The sequence below is a fragment of the Triturus cristatus genome, chromosome 5_1, assembly GCF_964204655.1.
Source record: "Triturus cristatus chromosome 5_1, aTriCri1.1, whole genome shotgun sequence".
In the NCBI taxonomy this organism is placed as follows: Eukaryota; Metazoa; Chordata; class Amphibia; order Caudata; family Salamandridae; genus Triturus; species Triturus cristatus.
Window position 1 is genome coordinate 419,805,244 of NC_140587.1, and position 23,007 is coordinate 419,828,250.

General features: G+C 45.0%; 1 protein-coding gene across 1 annotated transcript in view; it reads right to left on the reverse strand.

Moving 5' to 3' along the window:
* VPS13B (vacuolar protein sorting 13 homolog B) overlaps positions 1–23,007 on the reverse strand; it is a 2,934,705-nt gene that overhangs the window by 211,424 nt on the left and 2,700,274 nt on the right. Inside the window, exon 44 of the mRNA XM_085605186.1 lies at positions 7,482–7,637. Coding sequence (XP_085461312.1) covers positions 7,482–7,637 — 156 coding nt within the window. The remainder of the gene's footprint in view (positions 1–7,481; positions 7,638–23,007) is intronic.

Here is a 23,007-nt window from a genome sequence, read left to right on the forward strand (position 1 = left end):
GAAGTTGAAAAGGCTGGGAGGCCTGATTAACGTGCGGTGGGGTCTGATGCTTTCGATAAACTAAGCCTCCGCATTATTCCTGAAAAGGGCAAAACTGTTGGGAGGATTGCCAAACTGGTGTAGAAAGACCCAAAGAGCGTGCTGTGGCTCAGCTCTCTTTAAAACGCTTGAGGGTCTAGTCCACTTTTTAGGATAACTCACAGGAACTATTGAAGTGCATAACCAATAGGGACGTCTGGTAGACCCCAGAGGGGATACTCTCATCCATGCTTGGTGCCGGAGCACCACGCTTGTCCCAATAGCCCTTCCTATACAAACAGTACTGTCTAGAGTGGATGCCGAATTTAGCAGCAGATCCTGAATGGTTTGAGGCCAAGAAAGTCTGTACATCCTCTGGGACTGGCAGTAAGATATCCCCAACCATGTCCTAATGTGCATAGGTCTAATGCCCTAGTATGCAGCTGGTGTTGACCGACCTCAACTCAGGGCCCATGAAAACATTCTCTTGCCAAATGCTTCCATATGTTTGGACTCTGTATCAGGAACAGCAGTAAGACAGGAGTTAGGATTCACACTGCTGGGTGACACCTGCCCCAACAAACTCTCAGAAGTAGGAAGCTAAGTTAAAAAATCAAAGTCTCTGGGAGCTGGACTATGGTGGCATGCGACCTGGCAATTCTGGCAATTGACAAGAGGGCCAGAACATGGCTTTGCCCAGGTTCCCAAGAGCGTAGACGTGAGGGTCGCATTGAAGGGTAGAAGAAATTCAGTTAGTGTCTGACCAGGCTGATGAACCTCATTAAGAATATTGGATTTTCCCTTCAAAGTGGGGAGGTGGAGGTCAAGGGTGCCAACAGCTCTCCAAATGACATAAAATATGTACTGTCCTCAGTTGCTGATCCAAACGGTAAATAAACATTGTATTGAATGAGGTATCTTGTAAATCTATGTACCAGCTATCTTGATCATAGGGTGGGGCAAATCCTTTTCCATCACTGCCATTCTTGTTTCCATCTGGCTGACTCTGGTTGGAGTTTGAGCCAAAAAGTTGTTGCAGTGTATGTGCACAACTGGGTGGTATTGGTATAGTGTCTGAGTCAGAGGAATTGAGCATTGGCTGTGCCACATCGGGATCTGACTGTGGCCATGGCTGAAGTTGAAACAAATTCAGCTCAATAGATTGTGGATTCACCTCTGTCATCGGGGCTGGCATGGATGTCAAAGGGACGTGGTTAGATTTTGGCACTAAACACAAAGTCGACACCGATGCCTGTGCGGAAAACCAAATGGGCTCAAGGAGGACAGATAACGCAAAGGACAGAGCCGCTGGTAGTAACCCGACTGGAGGCCCATGCAGATCCTTGGGCCCCAAAGGTATGCCAGAGGGAGACAAAATCATGCTGAAGATGCATACAATGGCTTCACTAAAGGTTTCGACCATTGTGATGTTGCAGACAAACCCAGAAACTACAGGGGCACTGGGACAAAGGCTGAAATCGGTTTCTCGTTGGAGCGGGAGTGAGAACTAGGGGCACGATGATGCCCTAAAACCTTCTCTGGAGAACAAAAGTGGTGAGAAGTGGTCGAGTTCTGCTTGGACTTCTAGACTTTAACTGCGAAGATGATCTGCTGTGGGAACAGGAGTGGGTTTGCACTCTCGACTTCGACCGGGAAGAGTCCTGCCAAATTCTGCAGTGTAGTGCTTTGCTTTACGTTCTCAGGTGGCTTTCAGATTTATCTGGGCACAGCTGTTGCAGGCCTTGGAGTCATGCATCGAAACCAAACACCAGGGGCACACCTTGAAAGGATCTGTCAAAGACATCTGTTTGAAACAGTCCCTAAAAGGTTTAAACCCTATAGTCTTAGGGGGTGACATGTTCCCTTGCAGACTGGAAGAATGTAAGAGGTAATATCAATAAGAAAAAAATAACTGTTCAAGGAATGAAGAAGAAATAGAGGAGCTCCGAATCTGCTTCTAAAGGTTTGGAAAGAAAAAAGGTGATGTCAGCACGCCCAGATGGCACTTATATGCAGCTCAACTCATCACTTCCACAGTGGAGCTAAGTCAGCGCAGTGCTGCATAGAGCCACCAATAGGTGGGGAGGAGCACTACTTTTTGACTGTTCATATCCAGTCTGGAGACTGGGGGTATTCATAGGGTAAGAAATTTACGTTTACAAGTATCCAGTAGAAAAACTGTACCAATTTGTCTACATCACTGAGGTTGTTTTGCCTCTCTTTGAAGTAATGTCTTGTCCCAGTCAGGAGACCGGCAAAATGCTTGTGGAGAAACTTTGCTGCATGCTTGAGGCAGGTGAATATGTGCTGTTTACCATTGATGGTGGTTCGCAGTTTGGCTGGATAGAGAATGGCTTATTGACATCCAGTCTTTAGGAGGATCTTTTTCACTGGGATGAAGTAATGTGTTGCTGCCTAGACTGATGCTGTAAAGTCCGGCAAGATTGAGATTCTTTAGCCATCATGTGTATGGTCTTGCTTCTCCTTGGCCAGCCGCTGGACCAGGTCATGATCTATGAAGTTTATCAATCTGGCATTTATCAGATGAGCAGCCGTGCCAGGAGGAGGTTGTGGGCCCAGTGTTCTATGAACCCTACCTAACCAAAACATGGAGGTGAAAGGGTGAGAAGCTGAATAGGTTCTTCAGCAAGCACTCCACCATGTTCATAGATATGGATTCTGGAATTCGTTAGATGTAGTCAGGGATGTGGGAATCCTATAGCCTGACTCCAATGACATATTGTTTGGGGATCAAGGAGAACAAGCTTTCATATTTATTTTGTCCTTTGGACAAGTAGGCCAAACCTCCTGTAGCACAAACCCTTTTGGTGCCAGTTTATAGCACCACATTATGGATCAGAGGAGGGCATTGTCTACAGTCTTATTAGGGTGAGCGTTTAGAGGAAATGTTGTAAGGTCGGACTGCACTACTGTCAGTGGTTCCTGTGTTAAAAATGTATACACCCATTTGAAAAGTTTAACAATATGAAGCTATGTACAATGCTCCCAGAATGCTCTCTAATTAGATACAAATATCTGCGGAACCTTTAAAGCAAGATTAATGATGCTTTGCTTTCAAAATAAAATGTTCACAAAATAAATGCAACTAGGAAAAAATATCATTTAGCTAAACTACTGTTAAATTGTAGGTAACAGTTCTTTGAAGCATCATTTAGTAAAATTTGTTGATGCACACTAGTATTGCCAAAAAATATTCATAGTGGAAAATCAGTACAACCAGTTTCAACAAGAGGATGGGAAATATGAACATAAAGGAGCATTGAGAAATCCAATAGGTCTGATACTGATGGTTAGCCTTTTGGTTTTGTCAACGCGTGTCTTTTTTTGGGATGGTTTTTGTAAAACTTTTTTGGAAGCTGCCAGGCCCTCACCACTATAAAAAAACATTGTCAAAAAGCAATAATATTTTAGTCTCCAAAAGCACACATTTCCACAGTAGTCCCTGGCACTGAAGAAAACTACTTTGTGTGCCGATTTGCTCCTCGTGAAAAAGCAGAGGCCAGTCGATGGATGAATAGATAGAGAGATAACATTTTAATAGAAACAAAAAGTCTTGGTTAACTCCAGACCTATTAAGGGGCCAATTCTTTAAGAAAGTCGCAAATTAGCACCCATGGTATACGTCCTTGCATTAGTGCAGTTTTACGGCTTTCATGAATTCACAAGAATTTACAGAAGTGGGCCAGGAAATCGTACTCCTAGAAAAAATTTGTGAACTGCTTTTTAGCATGAGCAAATATGCAGGTGTAAATTAGTTCATGCGACAATCTGTTGAGAGTTCACTTGCAACCTTTCTCAGTATGGGAAAACATTAGAGAAGAGCAGTCTAAAAACCCCTAAAACATGCAATTTAGTAGGTTTGCACAGACTCAAAAGGGCATTCCAACCCTGGAACTATAGCCCAAATCTGTAGATCGCTGGAAAGGTGGGAAAATAAGGGAATTGCTAGAATTCAAACTACTTTAGTATGAGCCCTGGCATAATCAGAAATGCAAATATCAGAGCATTTATATAATGAGATTTGCTGCCATAATTTGTTGCTGCATTACGTGGCACCAAATGGACAAGTGGATTATTTTACAAAACCAGTAGATTTATGAAGCAACTTGTCCCATGGTCAAGTAGTTATTTTGTTAAATTCCACATCCCTGCTGTGTAATTTGCAGTGGCATGACCAGGCGTCCAGGTCTTCATTTCTGGCCCGGACCACCACCATCACCACCCTTTCCATGTGAGATAATTTCTCATGCCTGTCACTAGGTGCATCCTCAGCATCAGAAATGCATTGTTCTACTTGATCGATGTAGGGTCGCGGTACTGTTTCATTCAGTCTAACACTCTGCCAAAGAGTCAATTTTTGCATAATTTTTCACCAAGCTGTGCTTTATGTTTATAGTAGGGCATGCAGATCTTGATCAGATAGAGGGTTGGGGGCTGAGACTGGGAACCCTCAGGTGAGAGATCACACCTGGCAAGTCTAGTGGATCTCTTAGTTGCAAAGACCATTTTTTACCCTTTAGTGCCTTGTTTCCCCATTTTGATAGATCGGACGATGGGCGCAAGTGAGGAACTAAGGTGGATCTAAGAAACAGCCTATTCAGCCGATGACCCACATATCGATCAAGTTACAATAACCACAGGCCAAGCCTACAGGTTGGGTGTCAGAGCAGAATGTGGGCGATAGAGCATAAACCCAAAGGCAGGCTCAGGGGGATGCCACAGAGGCCAGTCCAGCCACACCCCCAAAAGAGAGTCTCTGGCGAGGATGAGGGGGGCACAAGTAGACTCACCCCGATATTACTAGTCTTTTTCTGATACTACAGTGCAGCACACACTCTGAATGCTTGTAGAAGGGTCCATAACAAGCAGGTCTTCCCCTCAAGAGTGGCATGCAAGATCACAAGACTCTAGACTGTTGCCACACAGCCAGTCGGTAGCATGGCATCCGACTGCGCAACCCCTACTCTCCAAGCCCACAGGGCAGTCACCGCAGGCTTTGGGCAGACAGGTGCCAATACAGTCACAGGTTCACCACCATGTGCAATCATGCCACAGTTCCCCTACACTTATTAACTCCAGCTGGAGCAGTCGGGTTGCTCCAGGATTGGCAGAGTCTCCTCAGGCCGGCATCTTGTAGTTATAGGTTAGTGAGCATCCCGGCCTATACACTCAAAGGATTAGCAGTTCAGCTCTGTTCCTGGCACACACCAAGCTCACATGGATGTACCTCAAAGGCTTATAGGCCCATTGCGAGGGCCAATGTGCACTGCGTCATACATACAATGGTAGGAAGCCAACGGAGCCTTGCTACAGCACAGCCCTCTCGTAGCCCTATATTCTGGTGCCCTGCTTTTCAGGATTTTCAGCTATAAGAAAATGATAGACACTTTGGAAAGATGGACGGGGCAATATAAGTGCTAAGATTGCAGACTGTCTTCGCTGGGGAAGGACAGAACATTACATGGGATCAGGCAACACTATTCCAGATGTAAACATCTAGGGGTGATGACAAAAAGCTCAGTTCTAGTATAATCAAGCTTAGAAAAATTTGCAGACATTTACAAATGGGTAAAACATAGACAGTTGGTCAAAGACATGATTTACTGCGCTCCATCGTTTTGGAATGAACATTCAGATGGCCATTGATCTGTTGGTGTTGGGTGTTGTCAGTTCACCAGTAAAATAATGCCCAACTTTTCAGGAGAGATTTTGCTTTGGACCTCATGTGCAAGCTGAACAAAGTAGGGTGCAATTTTGACCCTTGCAGAAATAATAAGTGGGCCATCTGCCAACTTTAGTTTTTATGATCCCCTTCCACTAGTGACACAATCCCTATTTACCACACTAATTTGTAAGCCTATTGCTCACTTTGATTTCTGTCACATGCACTCAGCCCCCTTACTACTACCCACAATGATTTTATAATATACTCATAGGCCATGAATATGTTCTCCCTTCCTCTTACTCCTCCTCCTTCTGTTAATCCCCTTCCCTCCTTTCTCTCTCATGGGACACACCACATCTCCTATGTGTCACTAACACACTACTTCTTTCATCGTGCCCAGGGCAGACCCTTTGCCCTCATGCAATCGTAGAAAGACTACTGTGGTAAATGTATACATGAAGTGGCTTTTAGCTTACCCCTTTTTATCAAGGTTTTTATATGAAACAGATTTTCTTTTTTACATTCTGTTAGCTTCATTTTGTAAATGTAAGACATTTGCGGATTTTTAGAATGCTTGTTTTTGAAACTGCTGAATCAGAATTCAATAAATGTACTGTTAAGGTATTTCTTCAATTTGTTCCGAGTTTTGAAATGGCTCAACAACATAACATTTCATCAAGTTCATACTGTAGGAGATAGGTTCCATACCTATTCTTATATCAGAGCGCACATTGCCGTCCAAGCCCACATTTCCACCATGATTCCTACTTTTTTACGAATACCTGTAGACCTGTACAAGGATTTTCTATAGTTTTTGGACAGGCAAACCAAAGGTACTAAGCTACTGTTATTGCCTTTTCTATTTCCCATGTTTACGCAAGAAAACGCCATGTGAGACAGGTGGAGGTACACTGCAAGAAGCAAAAGGCGAACCTCTGCAATCATATCCAAGCAAACCAATTCTAGATTGAGACGGTCGAGAGTGGGACTGCACCCTGCTCACATGACAGTGACACGTACGACTACATTCTTCAGTCAGGAGAGCATATCATTTCATACTGTTTTATCAATAAGAGCAAGCAATAGCAAAACTAATAGTTTGGCTTGCATTAGAAGTCCTAACTAAAGCATTTTAAAATACGCGTACTCTAGTGCAAAAACACTAATTTGATTTCTGTATCCACTGCATCTATAAGATAACAAATCCAATGTGTCATGATTCATTATAATTTTGAGATGTAAAATAGTCCCTCATGCATTACAATACGAGTACTCCATAGGAGGGGGAATAATACACCAGTCAATAGCATCAGCTAAGATAGATCACTCCAGGGGGCGGAGCCAAATATCCCACTGTGTATATTTTAAAGCATTGGACACAATAGGTATGTCGACAACTGCACTGTTAACCCAGACCTAAAAATGCAGTTACTGTTGACATCGCTAGCAATAACAAACTTTAAATTGATAAAAATATGATTTTATATGATTACTTTGTGTTTATGATAACAAAATAACAATAGAAATATTGACAATAGAAATAACCCTATGAATCCAGAACAGTCACTATCCTTACATAAGTTAAACAATATGTTAAACTCATCTGTTGGCTTTTGCTTGACAGGAAAAATGCACGTCTGAGGCCTTAGTGTTGCAGAAATAGACTGTTTCCTCATCAAAGAGTGCCTGAAATAGTTTGATGAACTGTGCAGCACACTCACCAGACACCAATAAAAAGTGGCTCATATACAAATGGCTGCCGCACTATAACACCTACTTGCTTTTGCACGCCGTTGAGCTGCAGCACCTTGATGATGAGTGACGCTGTCCTGCCCTTGTATTGGATGCTTCGAAGGAGTGTTCCTGCATGGTCCACACTAAATGGCTCTGACCAACGCCAGTTCCCCCAGCCTTCAATGCAGATGTGCAACAGCTGCAGGTAGAAAATAGCAGCACGTTCAATAGCCCATCTTGAAGAACAGGTCAAGTGAAAAATAATCAAAAGTAAAGAAATTGCTGAAGTTTATTTATTTTAACTCATTTAATAGCACACAGAGACCACGAGGAGATAGAATACTTTGCAGTCAAACATGACGTACTAGGGCGCTTTATAGTGAAAAATGAGATTAAACACGCTATACATTAGAAAATGGGGTAGTATGGTGTTTTGCATAAAAACAAACATCGGATAAGAGCTCTTTGCAGTAAAACATTGCTAAATACATCATAATTAGGAAATGGAAAGGTAAACTGATGGGGAGTAGAAATTGTACCTGCTTATACTTACTCTGAAGTTTCAAATTTCTCTTTGTCAGTAAAATGCGATAGACCAAAATAATAGGTAGATGTTTCTTAGTAGTGTTATGAAAAAGTGATACTTTCAATCTGTTTATGTCACCCGGTTTAGTCCCTCTGTCACCATGCTCTCCAGCAGGGCAGGTGCAAGGGTGAAGGGCCCAAGTGTACCCAACCCTTGATCTGGCCCTTCCTCTTTATACCCTGGGCTGGAATACTTTCTTTGAAATTAGACTTCCTTTGTCTCACCCTTCAGTAACTGAGTCATTTTCTCCTCCTATCTAACTGCATTCCGTTGGATCTTGACTGCAGCTTCTTTAAGGACTTTGGGCTCAAATGAGAGATTGTATGGTAGATTTTACTTCCGCCAGTGTAAGAGAGACACCACCTGTACCATTTTGATGGTGTGGAATCGGCTATATTCTCAAATGTTCACCATGGCACCAGTGAGTAGTATTTTGCACACTGATATCCAGAAGTTTGTATTCTATTAAGTTTATATCAAGTTTATGCTGTAAATTCTTAGCTCCTGTTGTCGCTACTGGTAACTTTAAAATGTTGGAGAGAAGGGTCAAATTGGTGACAGTTGAATATAAGGCATGGATGCTTACCTGTGGCGTTTGCAGGTGGCTTCTGTTTACCTCTTGACTTGCATTAAAAAAGCCCTCAACTATGATGGACCCGTCCTTTAATACTACAAATTGATGTGCCAACAAGAAGAAGGGTCCGTCTGAAGCCGTCTTTGCGAAGAATCCACACAATATGTCGTTCATGGATATTCCCCACACAGGTAAAATTCCAAAGTTAATTGACTGTGCACTAATACTAGGGAACCTATTATGCCGTTCCGCTGTAAATGGAGGTAAAAATATAAAACTTAAATGTTTGTGAGCATATCCTTTCATACAGCTCACGTTGTTTTGGCAAGCCCTGTTTCCTGTTAAAAGGAGCGTAGATTGACATGAGTAGCTTACATCTTGAACGTTTGGTATGACTGTACTGGTGGCGAAGCCCAATTGTCAATAGAAAGAAAAGTCAGTGCTCATGGCGGCCATCTTACAGGTTTGGGAAGATGCAGAGAATAAGCCCAAATTCCTGTAGAAATTGACGCAAACAAGATGCACAAGGCAGCCATTATGGGAAGTTAAGGTGCTTCACAAACAAGTTCATCATACTTGTGTTCATGTGAAAGGAGCATCAGGGATAGACACACCACACTGTCTGATAGCAATATTTTAACATTTAAAAAAAGAAGGAATCAACATTGGTGATCGGCACACCTTGAAACAATAGAAACAGTGATATAAACATTACTACTTTTTATGGCTAGTAAGGTACATGTAGTGTAGCTGCATGTCATGAGGATACGCTCACCTCTTCTATTTCTCGTTCCATCTTATGATGAAGCGTACATCATTTTTATAACTGGGAAATATTTAGCATTTAAAGATTCAAATATTCTCAGTGACACACACCTATCTGCGCATACATTCTCTGTGATTTTGTACATTCTTGCAAGTATACATTTCAAGAGCAATAATTCCACCTCAGGCATTTTTTTTGGGTCTGAACCATGCAATTTGTGAACCCTCCTCCACCTTTCTTAGAAACTCCAGGAAATCCACCAGTCTAATGGAGGAGCAGGTTTGATGCAATTCATATGTACTTAGGGGCCACTGATCCATCTCATTTTCGACCAGAGAGGAAACAAATCTTACTTCTTCACTCTTTATCCTTTGAAGGAAGAGCAGTTTTCAAACATTCACCTTCACTTGTTTTAAACCAAAGGAAAGAGGTTGGTGAGTTTGACAAAGCTGTAAAAAACACTGGAACTCACATTTGATGTTCAACTGAGTGTAGTAGTCATAGGCACACATATTTTAAAAAGAGAACAAAAGAGTGGTGAGGATGTAGACACATATGTTTCTGCCCTGAGAAGACTTGCTGCGGACTGCCAATTTGAGGCCTTTATGGATCAAGTGGTTAGGGAACAATTCATCTGTAAATGTACTGATAAGACAGTCCAATAGGAACTCCTTTCAATGGGTAATCCATGTTTTGAAGAAATGATTGCAACTGTGAAGAGCACTGAAACGTAAATGTCAATGGGAGAACTCGAGGACAAGACTTCTGAGTCTGTGTTGTTAGGTTGAAAGATGAGAAGATGTTGAAAAAACAGGTATCAAAAACAAATCCTTTTTTAAATAGACCAATATTTGTTTCAGATTTGTGAAACACGGTACACATAAAGGGAAACAAATGTCCTGCTAAATATGTTACATGTAGATCTTGCAATAGAATTGGTCATTTTGCAAATGTTTGCCAAAGTGGTAGGCATGACTGAAATGGTGCGACAAAATATCTATGATTTTTTTCATAATGAAAATGAACGTAACAATATTCAAGATGATCTCCAAGAAATGGTCATGGTGGTGGCTGAGCCAAAGGTTGTGTATGGTGATCCTTCGGAGAGTGCTGACCCGTAGGTTGATGTGGGTGTAGGGGATAAAAAACTTAAGACTACTTGTTGACTCTGGGGCTAGAATTACGATGATCACCCAGGAACTATTTAAGGACACATGACAGACAACTACAACCACCTGATAGGTCACCTGTCTCACATGAAGAACGGAAAATTGAATCAGCTGGGTATTTTGAAGACGTGCTAAAATTCAGAGGAAGGAAACATTTTGGGAAAGCTTGCGTTGCGATTAAGGGGCTATGAATTCTCAGTTGGTTCCATTATGGGTTGTTCCAAATGGTACTGAAGCCTGGTGCAAGAGATCAAGTTTCGGGTGTGACTTCCAATAACTTTTCCGAGGATCCTGAGAAACAGTATCCTGATGTGTTTTCCAAGCAACTAGGTACTATCAAACGTTTTGAGCACAGGATTAAAGTTAAGGAGGGGAACATACCGGTCAAACACAAATTGGGAAGTCTGCTATTTTGTGTTAGGAAAGATATAGAAAAAGAATTCATGGGTCTGTGTGAAAAAGGCATCATTGGGCCCATACAATCTTCTTTGTCATTGTGCCATTGGTGGTCGCATGTCAGAAAAGCTGTGAACTGATTGTTTGTGTGGATCTCTGTAGTTTAAATAAATACATTTGGGTGAATTCACAACCTCTTCCGAAGATCAATGAGTTGTTGGCCATGATAGGGGATTCAAAATGGTTTTCCAAACTTGACTTGGCAGTTGCTTTCCACCAGGTGGTACTTGAACCTGCATTTTAGACTTACTACAGCTTTCATCTCTCCCAGTGGCACGTTTCAATACTGCAGAATGCCCTTTGGGTTAGCTTTGGCGGCTCCTGTTTTTCAAAGGATCATGTTCCAAATGTTTAAGAATTAAATGATGCGGCAGTTTTTCAAGATCGTGTTTTGATATGCGCTGCCACTAGAGAAGAACATGACTTTATCCTTGGAAAGGTTTTATACATTATGCAGGAGCACAGCGTTGTTCTTAAGGCAGAAAAATGTTACGTTTTTAAAGGACAAGGTTGAATATTTGGGACTTAAAGTGTCGTAGTGGGATTGAACAGAGAACTGGTTTAGTCAGTGCAGTCACTGACACCGTCACACCCACTGACAATGCAGGCCTTAAGTTTTTCATTGGTCTCTGTGAATTTTACTCACGTTTATTTTTCCTGATAATGCTTCTTATGCTAAACCTTTAACCTCTTTTTTAAAAGGAATGTCATTTTTGAATGGAATAAAGTTTGTCAGAAAGCGTTTGATTGGATAAAGTCTCAATTGGCAGGGTCAAGGATCTTAAAACCATATGATTCCAATCTGCAATGCGCTATCACAGTTGATGCTAGCAATATAGGTTTAGGTGCAGTTATGACTCTGAATTAGGATGCTATAGAGTACACATTAAAGTTTGCATCAAAAGGTCTGAGAGATGCTGAAACAATTTTTTCTATCAGTGAGAAGGAACTACTAGCATGTTTGTCGGCCATGGGGAACCTAATTTCTGATAAGAATGTACCGTAATCCTTTAGTTGCAATTCTGTCAGTTGAAAAAATTAAGGATCACACTCCACGCACTGCACTTTTTTCCACTAAACTACTGCAATACAATTTTGACATTTCGTATTTACCAGGTAGCAACAATATCCGAGCTGAATGTTTGTCGACGTTTCTATCTAAGGTGGTATGTGTGGAAGATACGTAAGGGGAAGACAATAAGAGCTGTCTTTTTGCTACAGTTGATTTGGAAAATATGCGTGCTTTTAGCGAGAGTGAGTGGAGAGAATAGTCATCTAACGATTTGTTGTTTTCCAAGATCTTGACTTATGTTGAGAATGATTGGCGGAAAGAGAGGTGTTCCTTATCCTTGTCAATCATTTGTGAAAGTTGCAAATTAACTTTCAGTTGAAGATGGTATTGTCATGCATGGTGAGAGATTTGTACCCCCAGAGAGTTTATGTTGCAGAATAATCTGAGGTGCCCATGAAGGTCACCTTAGAACTCTCACTAAACACAGGGTACGTGAAGTGTTCTGGTGGCCTTGTGTGGATCAGTATGTTGATGAGTATGTAGGTGACTGTAAATTGCAAAAGTTGTGAGAAAAAACGTAAAGTTAGAAATCCTCTACTTTAAACCATTGATCTTCCATCAAAACCATTGAAGAAAGTTGGAGTTGTTGGTCCTTTCAGTTCACTTACCCAGTCATTCACGTTTTGTTTTAGTCCTCTTAGATTACTATTTGAAAGAAATCACCTGAAATGTGTTTCTAGGAGACCCTAATTTGAAAAATGTGGTTGAATTTTTAAAGAAATTTTCCTGAGAGCAGGTTTTCCATCCAATCTAATTTCAGATAATGGAGTGCAGTTTGTCACTGAAGAAGTCAAATTGTTTTTGAAACAGGGTGATGTTAAATATTTCAAAAGTTTGTTCTACGACACTCAAACCAGTGGGTTGGCTGAACACATGAATTGTGTGTTGGCTGAGTGTATCCAGAGGGCTTTGTATAAAAAATGTGTAGTTCCCAATGCTATGATTTTATCGCACAATTCCTCATTCTACTAACAAAGTATCTAATTTTGAGTTGTTGAGAGGATGCAAACCTTTATCTGACCTTTCCCCAGAATGGCTGTCCGAATGGGTTAAAGCAGGGTGAGATAAATGACACTGAAAATCCTGTTATAAGAAATCTGGCTGAGGTCCAGGAAAGCAAACAATTTCTTTCTATGCAAGGAGGAAAATATGTAGCCCTTACTCCTACGTAAGCTGATTAGGTGTGAGGAAATTCTGTAAGAGGTAATGGACACAATCGATGGAATATTGAGAGAATTGTTAAAGGAACTAGGAAGCCATCTTAAGAGAAGGATGATGGTGATACAATATTTATTCGCAGAAATTCTTGCATTAGAAATATACCTGTGAGGTTTAGTTGAACCTTGTAGGCTGCATGTTTCAGTGTTCTTGTGACTGAGTTATGTAGTTTTTACACTTTATATAGTTTCTTTTTAGTTTCTTGTTGTTTTATTTGGGGGGGGTAGTATTTATGTTTTCTCCATTCTGTTGGCTAGCATCCTTTAAGGTTTATATGTATGTTAAAATTAGTATCAAACTGTTGAAGGGAAGAGTCAATGTTCTGTGTTTGTTCTTTATATTTCCATACATTTTATGGGGAATGTTATGTAGTAGTTGTATACCATTTTATTCAAATTTGATAAGGGGAAAAGTCATGTAGTATTTTGTGTTCTGTCAATTTTATTCCAGATTTATAAGAAGAAAAGTCATGTAGTATTTTGCATAATGATATCCAGAAGTTTGTTAAGTTTATATTAAATTTGCGCTGTAAATTCTGAGTTCCTGTTGTTGCTACTGGCAACTTTAGAGTATTGGAGTGAAGTGTTGAACTGGTAACAGTTCGATGCAGGGCTTGGCTGCATACCCGTGGGATCTGCCAGGCAACCTCTATTTACCTCTTGAACTGCATTAAAAAAGACTTCAACTACGATGGGCTCGTCCTCTTATACTATAGTGTGTTTCCACCACTGTAGCAACAATCACCAAGTGAGGAGCCACTGTGCTAGAGAATCCCTCAGCGGTGAATGCTGTTAATTCTGCCACATTATGTCTGCACTGGGAATGTGAAACAAAGCAGCATGCTGTTCCTATGAGGGGGTGGAAAGAGGAAGGGAGAGAGGAGGAAAGAGTGTGTAAGCCAGGCGCTAGATAGAGAGTGCGTAAAAGCACTGGGAGCGCTCCAATAAGGAGCAAGGGCCCTCACACACCCCCAGAGGTGGAATGCTTCATCATAGGGAAGCTCCTCGTTGGGCCAGCGCTGCAACGCCCAACGGGCACCACGAGGGGGCTCTTTGCCGGAGTTCTTTTCTGGTTGCCGTAGTGAAGCTAGGTGTAATGAGGTAACTTGCGTATCGTGAGTAGAAGTGGAATGAAGTGTAATGATCTAAAAATTGGTACAAGAGGCTCCAACTGTAATTTTATTCACTGGGTTCTTGTGCTATATGTTAAATCGACTGCTGAGTCGTGGACTGAAGGGGGGGAACTATATTCTAGGATGGAATTACTGTTGTATCATTGATGAAAGCAATGCGGTGTGGAATGTGACAATGTTATCTGCTGGAATTCCAAGTCTCCTCTTCACCTTGTGTGGGGTTCCATTTTGGGCAGTTGCTGAGCCGCTGCCCGAGGAACATCCATCATGGGTTGAATGCCTGAATAAATCTACTTAACTCTTCCAGACAGATCTTGTTTAACATTACACTTACAGTGTGATCACCAACATATATTACCCCCCGTAGGCAGAGTTTTTCATCCAGTAACTGAAAGATAAGCAGTACATTTGTAAGGCAACACATACTGTCAGTATTATTGGTCAAAACCATCTTTGCTTCAAAGATTACTTTAGAAGGGGGAACCAAACAAAAAAACAATCGATGCAGCCTGCTGCTGCAATCTGCAAAATGTGGTAACAGTGCCTCCAAGAGCCAGGACCTCAGCACAGGAAGCAACATTTTGCCACTTACATCAATACAAAGAAACGTGCTAGTTAAGCACAGTGTGGACACATCTGTTTTGATAAGTCAGGCCAGGGAATGTTGTGGCACCATGCAGTATGGCGTACAGATGGGAAAGACTACCCGTGCCTCCCTGTAGGAAAAACACTCAGTGAGTTGAATCTGTGTATGAATCACGGATGCGTTCTCAGTAGCAACATGGCTCTATTTTACGCTCACTCAGGGGTGGCACCTCCGTTTGAGTGGAGGAGCGTCACCCCACATGGAGGCCCCAGGCCAGAGCTGAAAAATAAAATGGAAATAAAGTTTATTTATTACCATTGTATTTGTCAGCAACCGACCCGTCCTGAACTGAGTGAAAGGATGGGACAGGGACAGTGCTACCTAGTAGCAGCAGGGAGCTGTGCGCTTTAAAATGCACATGTCTCTTTGGCTGGCCGTTTGCGACAACCAGCCAGACATGCACATTTTAAACTTCTCTAACCCAGCTGTTCGGGACAGCTGGGTTAGAGAAAGCACAGGCCTCCAGTGCTCTTGAGAGCGCTGAGTGAGGCCGCTGCAAACAATCCTGGCACTGCTCTCATGCTGGTGAGAGCAGCACCAGGATTGGTTAAGGGAGTTGGCTGGGTCCCGTGGAAGAGAGACGACCGGTGGAGGAGGATGTTGCATCGCATCTCAAGGTAAGTGTGTTTTATTTAATTGGTTTTTTTTGCAACGCTACCATCCTTGGTACATGGCAGCAGCCACTGCGCTCATTAACTAAGTTAGAAAAGAAATTGGAATTTCCATCCCTGCAAGAGATGAATTACAGTCTGACTTGGGCATGACCATCTCCCAGAAATGCAATTGAATGCTTAATGTTTAGGTCTAGACATTGGAGGTAAACTGAAGTTTTAAATGTAAACCTAAAATTACTACAGGATGGCAGCAGTAAGAAGGCCTCACAAGTAACTTCCAACTGTGTTGATTTTAAAACAAGAAGTACAAGTTACTTACCTTCGGTAACAATGTATCTGGTAGAGACGATTCTAGCAGCAGATTCCTTCACGTAGAATTATCCCCAGGCTTGAGACTAGATCTGGAAACTTTTTGCCACAGCATCCCTGCCGCCGGGGGCAGGGCGACATCACGCGACTCGTCCCAGGCGTCGTCCGCGCACATGACGTCAACGAGGTCACATAAGACCGCCCCGGCGCGCCCACGTCAGTTTTCTTCGGAGAACTTTTCCGCACCACAACGCGGAACCACCAGATAAAAAACTGTGGGAGCAAGGGAACAGTGTGCGAAGAGCAGAAAAAATTGAAAGAAACGGTGACTAACAACACCACCAGGGTAGTGCCAACACCGCAGACCCCAAGGGCAGGGAAAGAAGAAAGAAGAACAAGCAGAAACCTGCGCAGCCACCCTGCCCACACATAGACAACCTCCCATCCCTGTGCCCCGAAGGGAAGAACAGGCATAAAAGTCATGGTACACATAGGAAGCCCACCCCCTCATCCTGAGCAAGGAAGGGGACCAGTCCCAAGACAGACAGGGACAACAAACCACCAAGTCACCCCAACCTAGAGGGCAACCACCCACAAGGGCAAGACATAGCCAGTGGACCCTCAAACCAGAGGACAGCAATGGAAGGAAGGGAGGGGAGGGAGGACAAGGATAGAAGCAATCCCCCCCCAAACATGGCGTAGCCACAGCAGTGGGGCACCATCGCACTGAGACCCCACCCTCCAAAGAACCAAGGGAGGAATGAACCGCCTCCAGACGGAACCACCCGTCAAGGAAGGCACTCACAGGAGACACAGCCCCCCACCGGTAGGCGAGTACTGAAGACCAACCCAAGGGTCCTCACAGAACAGGGAATGAAGGGCGGGCCGTGAAGGAATCTGCGGCTAGAATCGTCTCTACCAGATACATCGTTACCGAAGGTAAGTAACTCGCACATCTGATAGAGACTACTAGCCGCAGACTCCTTCACGTAGAATAGATACCCTAGCAATACCCCCTGGGAAGGAGGGTCGGCGAAAGGACCCCACCAGCCAAAGCAGAACAGAGGGCCCCACAGGGGACAAAATCTGTGGACCAGGTAAAACCCTGCCCCTGCCAGGCCAAGGGAACCCCCACAAGAAGAACCCCACCGACCCCAAGGGGATGTAGAAGGGAAAGAAGGCTGAAGAGGCTTGAACGCTCACAGCAGAGGAACCAAGGGCAAGGACGGAGAGGCTGAAGCACCCCACTCCCCCACAAGGCAACATAGCTTCAGCCGAATGCCAAGACAGGAAGACGGAAGAAGAAGAAGAAGCCTAGAGGGCCCAAGGAAACCAAGGAGAAGAAGGCAAGCCCATTCCAGATGGAGAGCAGCCTGCCATCCAGAACAATGCCAGCAGTCAAGGCCAGAAGCAAGAAGAACAGCCCGAGGCCCCAGGAAGACCAAGTAGGCAACGCCTGGCAAGGGAGAACACAGGGACATCCCAGACCGCAGAACGGAAGCAGGGAGAGGAGGAGAGGCCCGGGCCACCACCACGAGTGGCCGCGCACACGACCTCAGGAAGCAAAAGCAACCTACGTAAACACCATGGAGAACAGGTACCCGAAGGCGACCAGAACCCTACAGCAGAGCACAAGCCATATGACAGCTACCATAACCCCACATAGGACACGTGAAGTCCCAATATATGGGAACCCTCTTTGGAAGAACTTCCGCAGCAGAGGAAGAAACAAAAAAACCATGGAGAAAACCCCCCCCCGCTACAGGCTTGACAGCAGCACAAGCAAAGCAGAAGGCCCAATCTCAGGGCCAAGTCTGCGCAACAACTCCTGCAGAACTCACACACAACAACAAAGGGGCCGTCCAGAAGCCAACAATGCCAAAGTCCCAAGGAAGGACGTAAACGGCCAGAAAAACATACTCCGCAACCATAAGCGCCGGCCTAAGAAGGCCCAAAAGCAACCCTAACTCCGAAGTCACTGAGGAGGGGACGGAGGAGGAGGAGGACGGAGCCCTGCCAAGAGCCTCTGGATGGCGGAGTCAGCCGGGGCATGAAACAACAGACTGCCATCAATTGAGAGATCAATGAGCCTCTCCCGAATATTTTTGGGGAAGACGCCATCCCGAAGCCAAGCATGGCGATGGAGAGCACCTCAGAGACATCCAGAGCGGAGCGGGGAATAAACGCCGCAAGCTCCCGCCATCCAATGCATGGTGCCGCAAATCCACCTGAGCAGACTCCTGGGACGCTGCAGACCCCAGAGACTTAGCCGAGTCCCACAAGCAGGAGGAGGCCCTAGCCAGCACACACAAGGTGTTAAGGGCCCGCTGGTCGAGGCGAAAATGTTGCGTCCCCAAGTGTCCAGCCAGCGGGCCTCTCTGGACGGCAGAGCCAAGAGGGGCGGCAGGGAGGGAGAAGCAGTCCGCAGAAGGGGACTGGCAGCTGAGAGGTGAATGGACAGGCACGCCGGGTCACGCGGCGTTGGAAGGTGCTGATACAGAAGATGCGGAGGCACCGGGTCCCCAGAGGCAAGACACCTCCAAGCCCCTGTCAAGGCAGAATGGAGTGAACCTTCAAAGGGAAGCAAGATTTCCCTTCCGCCAGAGCCCTGGTGGAGGACCTCCAACAGATGGTCCGCCGGAAAGTGAGGAAGGGCGGGGAGTCACCCTTCGATGCCGGTGAAAAGGACACCACACGGCGACCAGTCTCTGGGGAGGAAGACACCAATATGCAGCCTGCCTCCGGAGAAGAAAGAAGACGAATCCGCGGTACGACCCCTGCGCGGAGCCATAGAGTCTGCTGCTTGAGGCAGGACTCCGGCGCCATCCGGCATCGCCGGGCATCGCCGGGCAAGGGACTTCCAAGTCACCCCGCATCGGAGACCGGAGCAGGGACCGGAGTAGAGCTGGAGCCGCACCAGCCCTGGAGCGGCGCCAGCCCGACCCCCGCCGAGGCAACCACCTGCGTGGGGGAACGTAATGGGCCTGGGGAGGGGCCCGAAGCACTCCGCCGGCCGCGGCCCAGAAGGAGACAAAGGTCACCCAGCAACACCTGTGGCGGCGCCAGGGACCTTACAACCTCCGACTCGCCCTCCAACGAGGTAGCCGCCTGTGAGGAGGTATGAGAGGGGCCCGGAGAGGGACGAGGGGTCTGCCCTCGACGCGGAGCGGGACAAGGAGGGGCCACTGACCCCTGTGGCTCCGCACGGTACACCTGCTGCCGGTGCCGTAGTGGCGTCACCTCGGCCTTAGACAGGACCACCCTGCCAAGGGACCAAGAAGGGCTCGGGGATGCGACCCGAGCCCCGGTGACCTCCCGCGACACCACCGGAACCCCCGCGGGGGTTTGCGGTGAGGCAGAGATGCCGTGGCCTGAAGGAGGTGCCCCAGAGGAGCCGCACCCTAACAGCACCACATCCTCCAAGCCTGGATCCGACCCAGTCGGCGCCGGGGCCGGAGCCACCGGCGGTGCCACGGAGGGCCCTGCGCGAGGCGAGGGATCCGCCAACGCCCCAGGAGGGGAAGGAGGAGGAGACGCCAGCGAGGCCTGCAAAGCCACCGCATAAGTCTCCATCTGGACTCTCGATGCCCCAACACCGGGAAACGGTGGACAGGATGACACGCGGGGCTACATCACCCGCGGAGAGTCCATGCCCCCGGTAGACCGGAAACCAGACCCCGGGGACGAACTGCGACACTTACCCACCGGAGAGCGACGCTCACGTGACATCGGAGAAAGCACGTCGAAGCAGACCGAGGGGAGGACGTCGACCTGGAGAGACGCGCCGAGAGAAGTTTCATTCGGCGCTCCCGCCCCGAATCCGCCTTCATTTATTGGCACGCCGCACAATCTGAGGTGCCGTGATCCTTCCCCAAACACCACATGTAAATGAGGTGAGGGTCCGTCGCCGAAATAAGACACCCACAAAACGTGCAAATTTTAAAGCCCGAAGGCATTCGCAGTGTTTCGCCAAAAAACAATGGAAGAAAGGGGCCTTAAACAGGCCCGCAGCAAGGAACGGATCTGCGTTGCACACAGAAAAGGAAAAAACTGACGAGGGCGCTAGGGCGGGTCTTATGTGACCTCGCTGACGTCACGTGTGCGGACGAGGCCTGGGCGCAGTCGCGTGATGACGCCCGCCCCCGGCGCGCTGGGATGCTGTGGCAAAAAGTTTCCAGATCCAGTCTCACGCCTGGGGATAATTCTACGTGAAGGAATCTGCGGCTAGTAGTCTCTATAAGATAATGTTTATTATTATATTGCCACATCAGTGGTACAACGTGCTAACTAAATCATAGAGCACAATGCAGTGTTGTATGTATGTATGTATGTGTATGGCATTTCTATAGCGCAAACTTAGTCAAAAGGCTTTGCCGCGCTGTACAAGGTGACACACAATCATACCTGGGCTGGGGGTGGTTAATCCATTGTGATGTAGTGTTTTTTAAAGAGGTGAGTCTTCAACTCCTTCCTAAACTTAAGTAGTATTGGGGTGTCCCAATGGATACAGGGATGCTGTTCTAGATCCTGAGTGCATCAATGGAAAAGGCCTGTTGCCTAGTTTAAAAAAAAATCTTAGTCTGCAGTCTGATGGTGTCTTGGCTGCTGGCAAGAACCCTTCACAGATGATGAGCTTGTCTGCAAGATAAGCAGGGTGTTTGTTGTGGTGACGTAGTGCTTTAAAAGAGAAACAGAGGTATGACAAAATGTCTCCACAATATCACAAGGCATGGCAGAGCTGAATCTTGGCCTTTAATTTCCTGCAAGTGAATTACACAAAGAAGCCTTTAATACAAAAGATTTGTCACTATAAGCGACAGAAGTAAGTTGTAAAACAATTATACTGACTAATTAGCTATAGCAGTAACTTTCATGGTCCAGTCTGGGGAAGAGGAAGTTGCTTTGCATTTTTCGCCAGTGTGAAGGTGTGTGTGGCCTGAAGAGATATTCAGTGGAGATCAAGGCACTGGGCTAGGGCCCTGGGAACCAGAAGCAGGGATTAGGAGTATGGAGGCAGTTTGATTATAGCATTTATAAGGCGCACGCTACCTCAATAAGGGCACCTAGTGCCAATCTTACTGCTTAAAGCTGTGAGTTTTCAAATCTGAGGAATTAAAGCTGAGTAAGGAGGGGAGTGTTCTGAACTGCTGTACAAGAGAAATTCAAAGCATGGGCCTTGCTATAGGAAAAGCTCTGCCTTTCTTTGAGGCTGTATCTCGGAACCAATAACAGAGCACAAACCTGACTACGGAGAGGATGTGCATACAAATAATGGAAAAAACACAAGTTTTCGAAACTCGAAACCAAATTGGTGAAAACTTCAATTAAACCTGATAGAGTTTTTCAACATCTCCTAGTATAATGGCTTTTTTGCTTGTGAGACATAGTCCATGTGTTTAAGGTCAACTATAGCCCGGCCTGTGGTGTTTTGTACAATCTACAGTCAGGTTACAGCTGAAGTGAGAAGCCTTGTACACAGGTCTGGTCTAGTCTGGAATTAATCCACGCTAACAAGGCTTTCTGTTTTTGGGACAGAAGAGGAGGGATGGGTTGGAGACTTTACAACTGCTGGAAGAATTTGCCTACAACCTTCAATATCTGAGGTTCCACACTCATCTCATAAAGTCCAGATTTTTCAATGATGTAAAGTCAGGAAGCTGATCCAGTAAGTTTGATGTATGCAAAGCACACATATCCATAGGCTTTCCTCTGATGATAATAAATGTGGTTTTAGAATTGTTTAGCTAAAGCTCACTTTTTTGCTGTAAGCTTTTGATCTTAAATAAGAGAACTTGCAGTAAAAGTAGGTTGATGAAAACTCTGCCTAAAAAGATTGTTACTTGGACGTCATTGGCACAATATTTTGAGTTTGCGATCAGCTTGAACAAAAAGACCATGTAGCTGTTAAAAAATCTTATAGAGGTAGCCCTGAGGGAGTTTAGAAAAACTATGCAAGGCAGAAAAGCCCTTAGCCAAACTTTATGGGCCTGATTTACAAAGGAAACCTACATTTTTGAGTTAGTTTACACTTTTGAGTAAGTTTACTATTTTCGGTATTCACAAACTGCATTTTGGGAGCAGCTTACACTTTTGTAGGAATGTCCAACACTACCACGGGTACTGCAACACTCTCAGCACGCAGCACTCATCAAGGTGTTCCCCCAAAAACCTTGTGTTGGTGTCTATGTCTAGAGTACATAAGCATTGGCTAAGCCAATAGATCTCACACTGGCTTCCAGCCTTTTGGCTTTGACAATGACAGTTTATTTTGTCATTTTAAAAAAACAACTTTATTGATGGGGAAGCTGCCATGGGCTTTCTCAATCTAAAAAAAAAAAGCAAAGGCTAAAATTAAGAATATGTTTTGGTTTTAAAAAGCCCACATTGCCATAGTAGTCTCAGGCGCTCAAGAGAACTAGTTTGTGTGTGGATGTGCTTCTTGTGAAAGGGAAGAATGCTCACCGTAAAGTTAACCTGTGGTTGCAGGGTGCTAACTCACTGGCCCATGCTCTAAGCTGTAGAGGGCAGAATACAAATGTGAATGGCACAACAGATCAATGGATGAGGAGGACTGGTTGACGAGCCCTGTAATCAGATATATTATGCGTATAATTTTAGTAAAATCAAAACATCCTGGCCAACACCAGACCTAAAATTGGAAAGGCAATTGGGGTCATTCAAATGTTGTAGCTGAAGGATCACAAGGTTCTCTACTATTTTGGCCACAACAAGGCAGTTGGAAATGGGGCTACAATTGAAGAGAGTTTTCTTTTTCACATTGAACTACAATATCACACCTGTGTTGCAATGATACCAAACCTAGAGCAAGGTACTATTAACTGTACTTAGTCATTGACATAAACAAGGGTTGTGTATTCAAGAAACTTAGCCTTATCCTCCCACCTCAGTTTGGCAGGATAAGGTGGGCTCCTCCACCACGCTGACCATTCACCGGACAGATTGTCCATCTCAAAGGGTCCTCAGGGGTACCAATGATATCTGCAGTGGGTATCTTTTTCCTATAAGC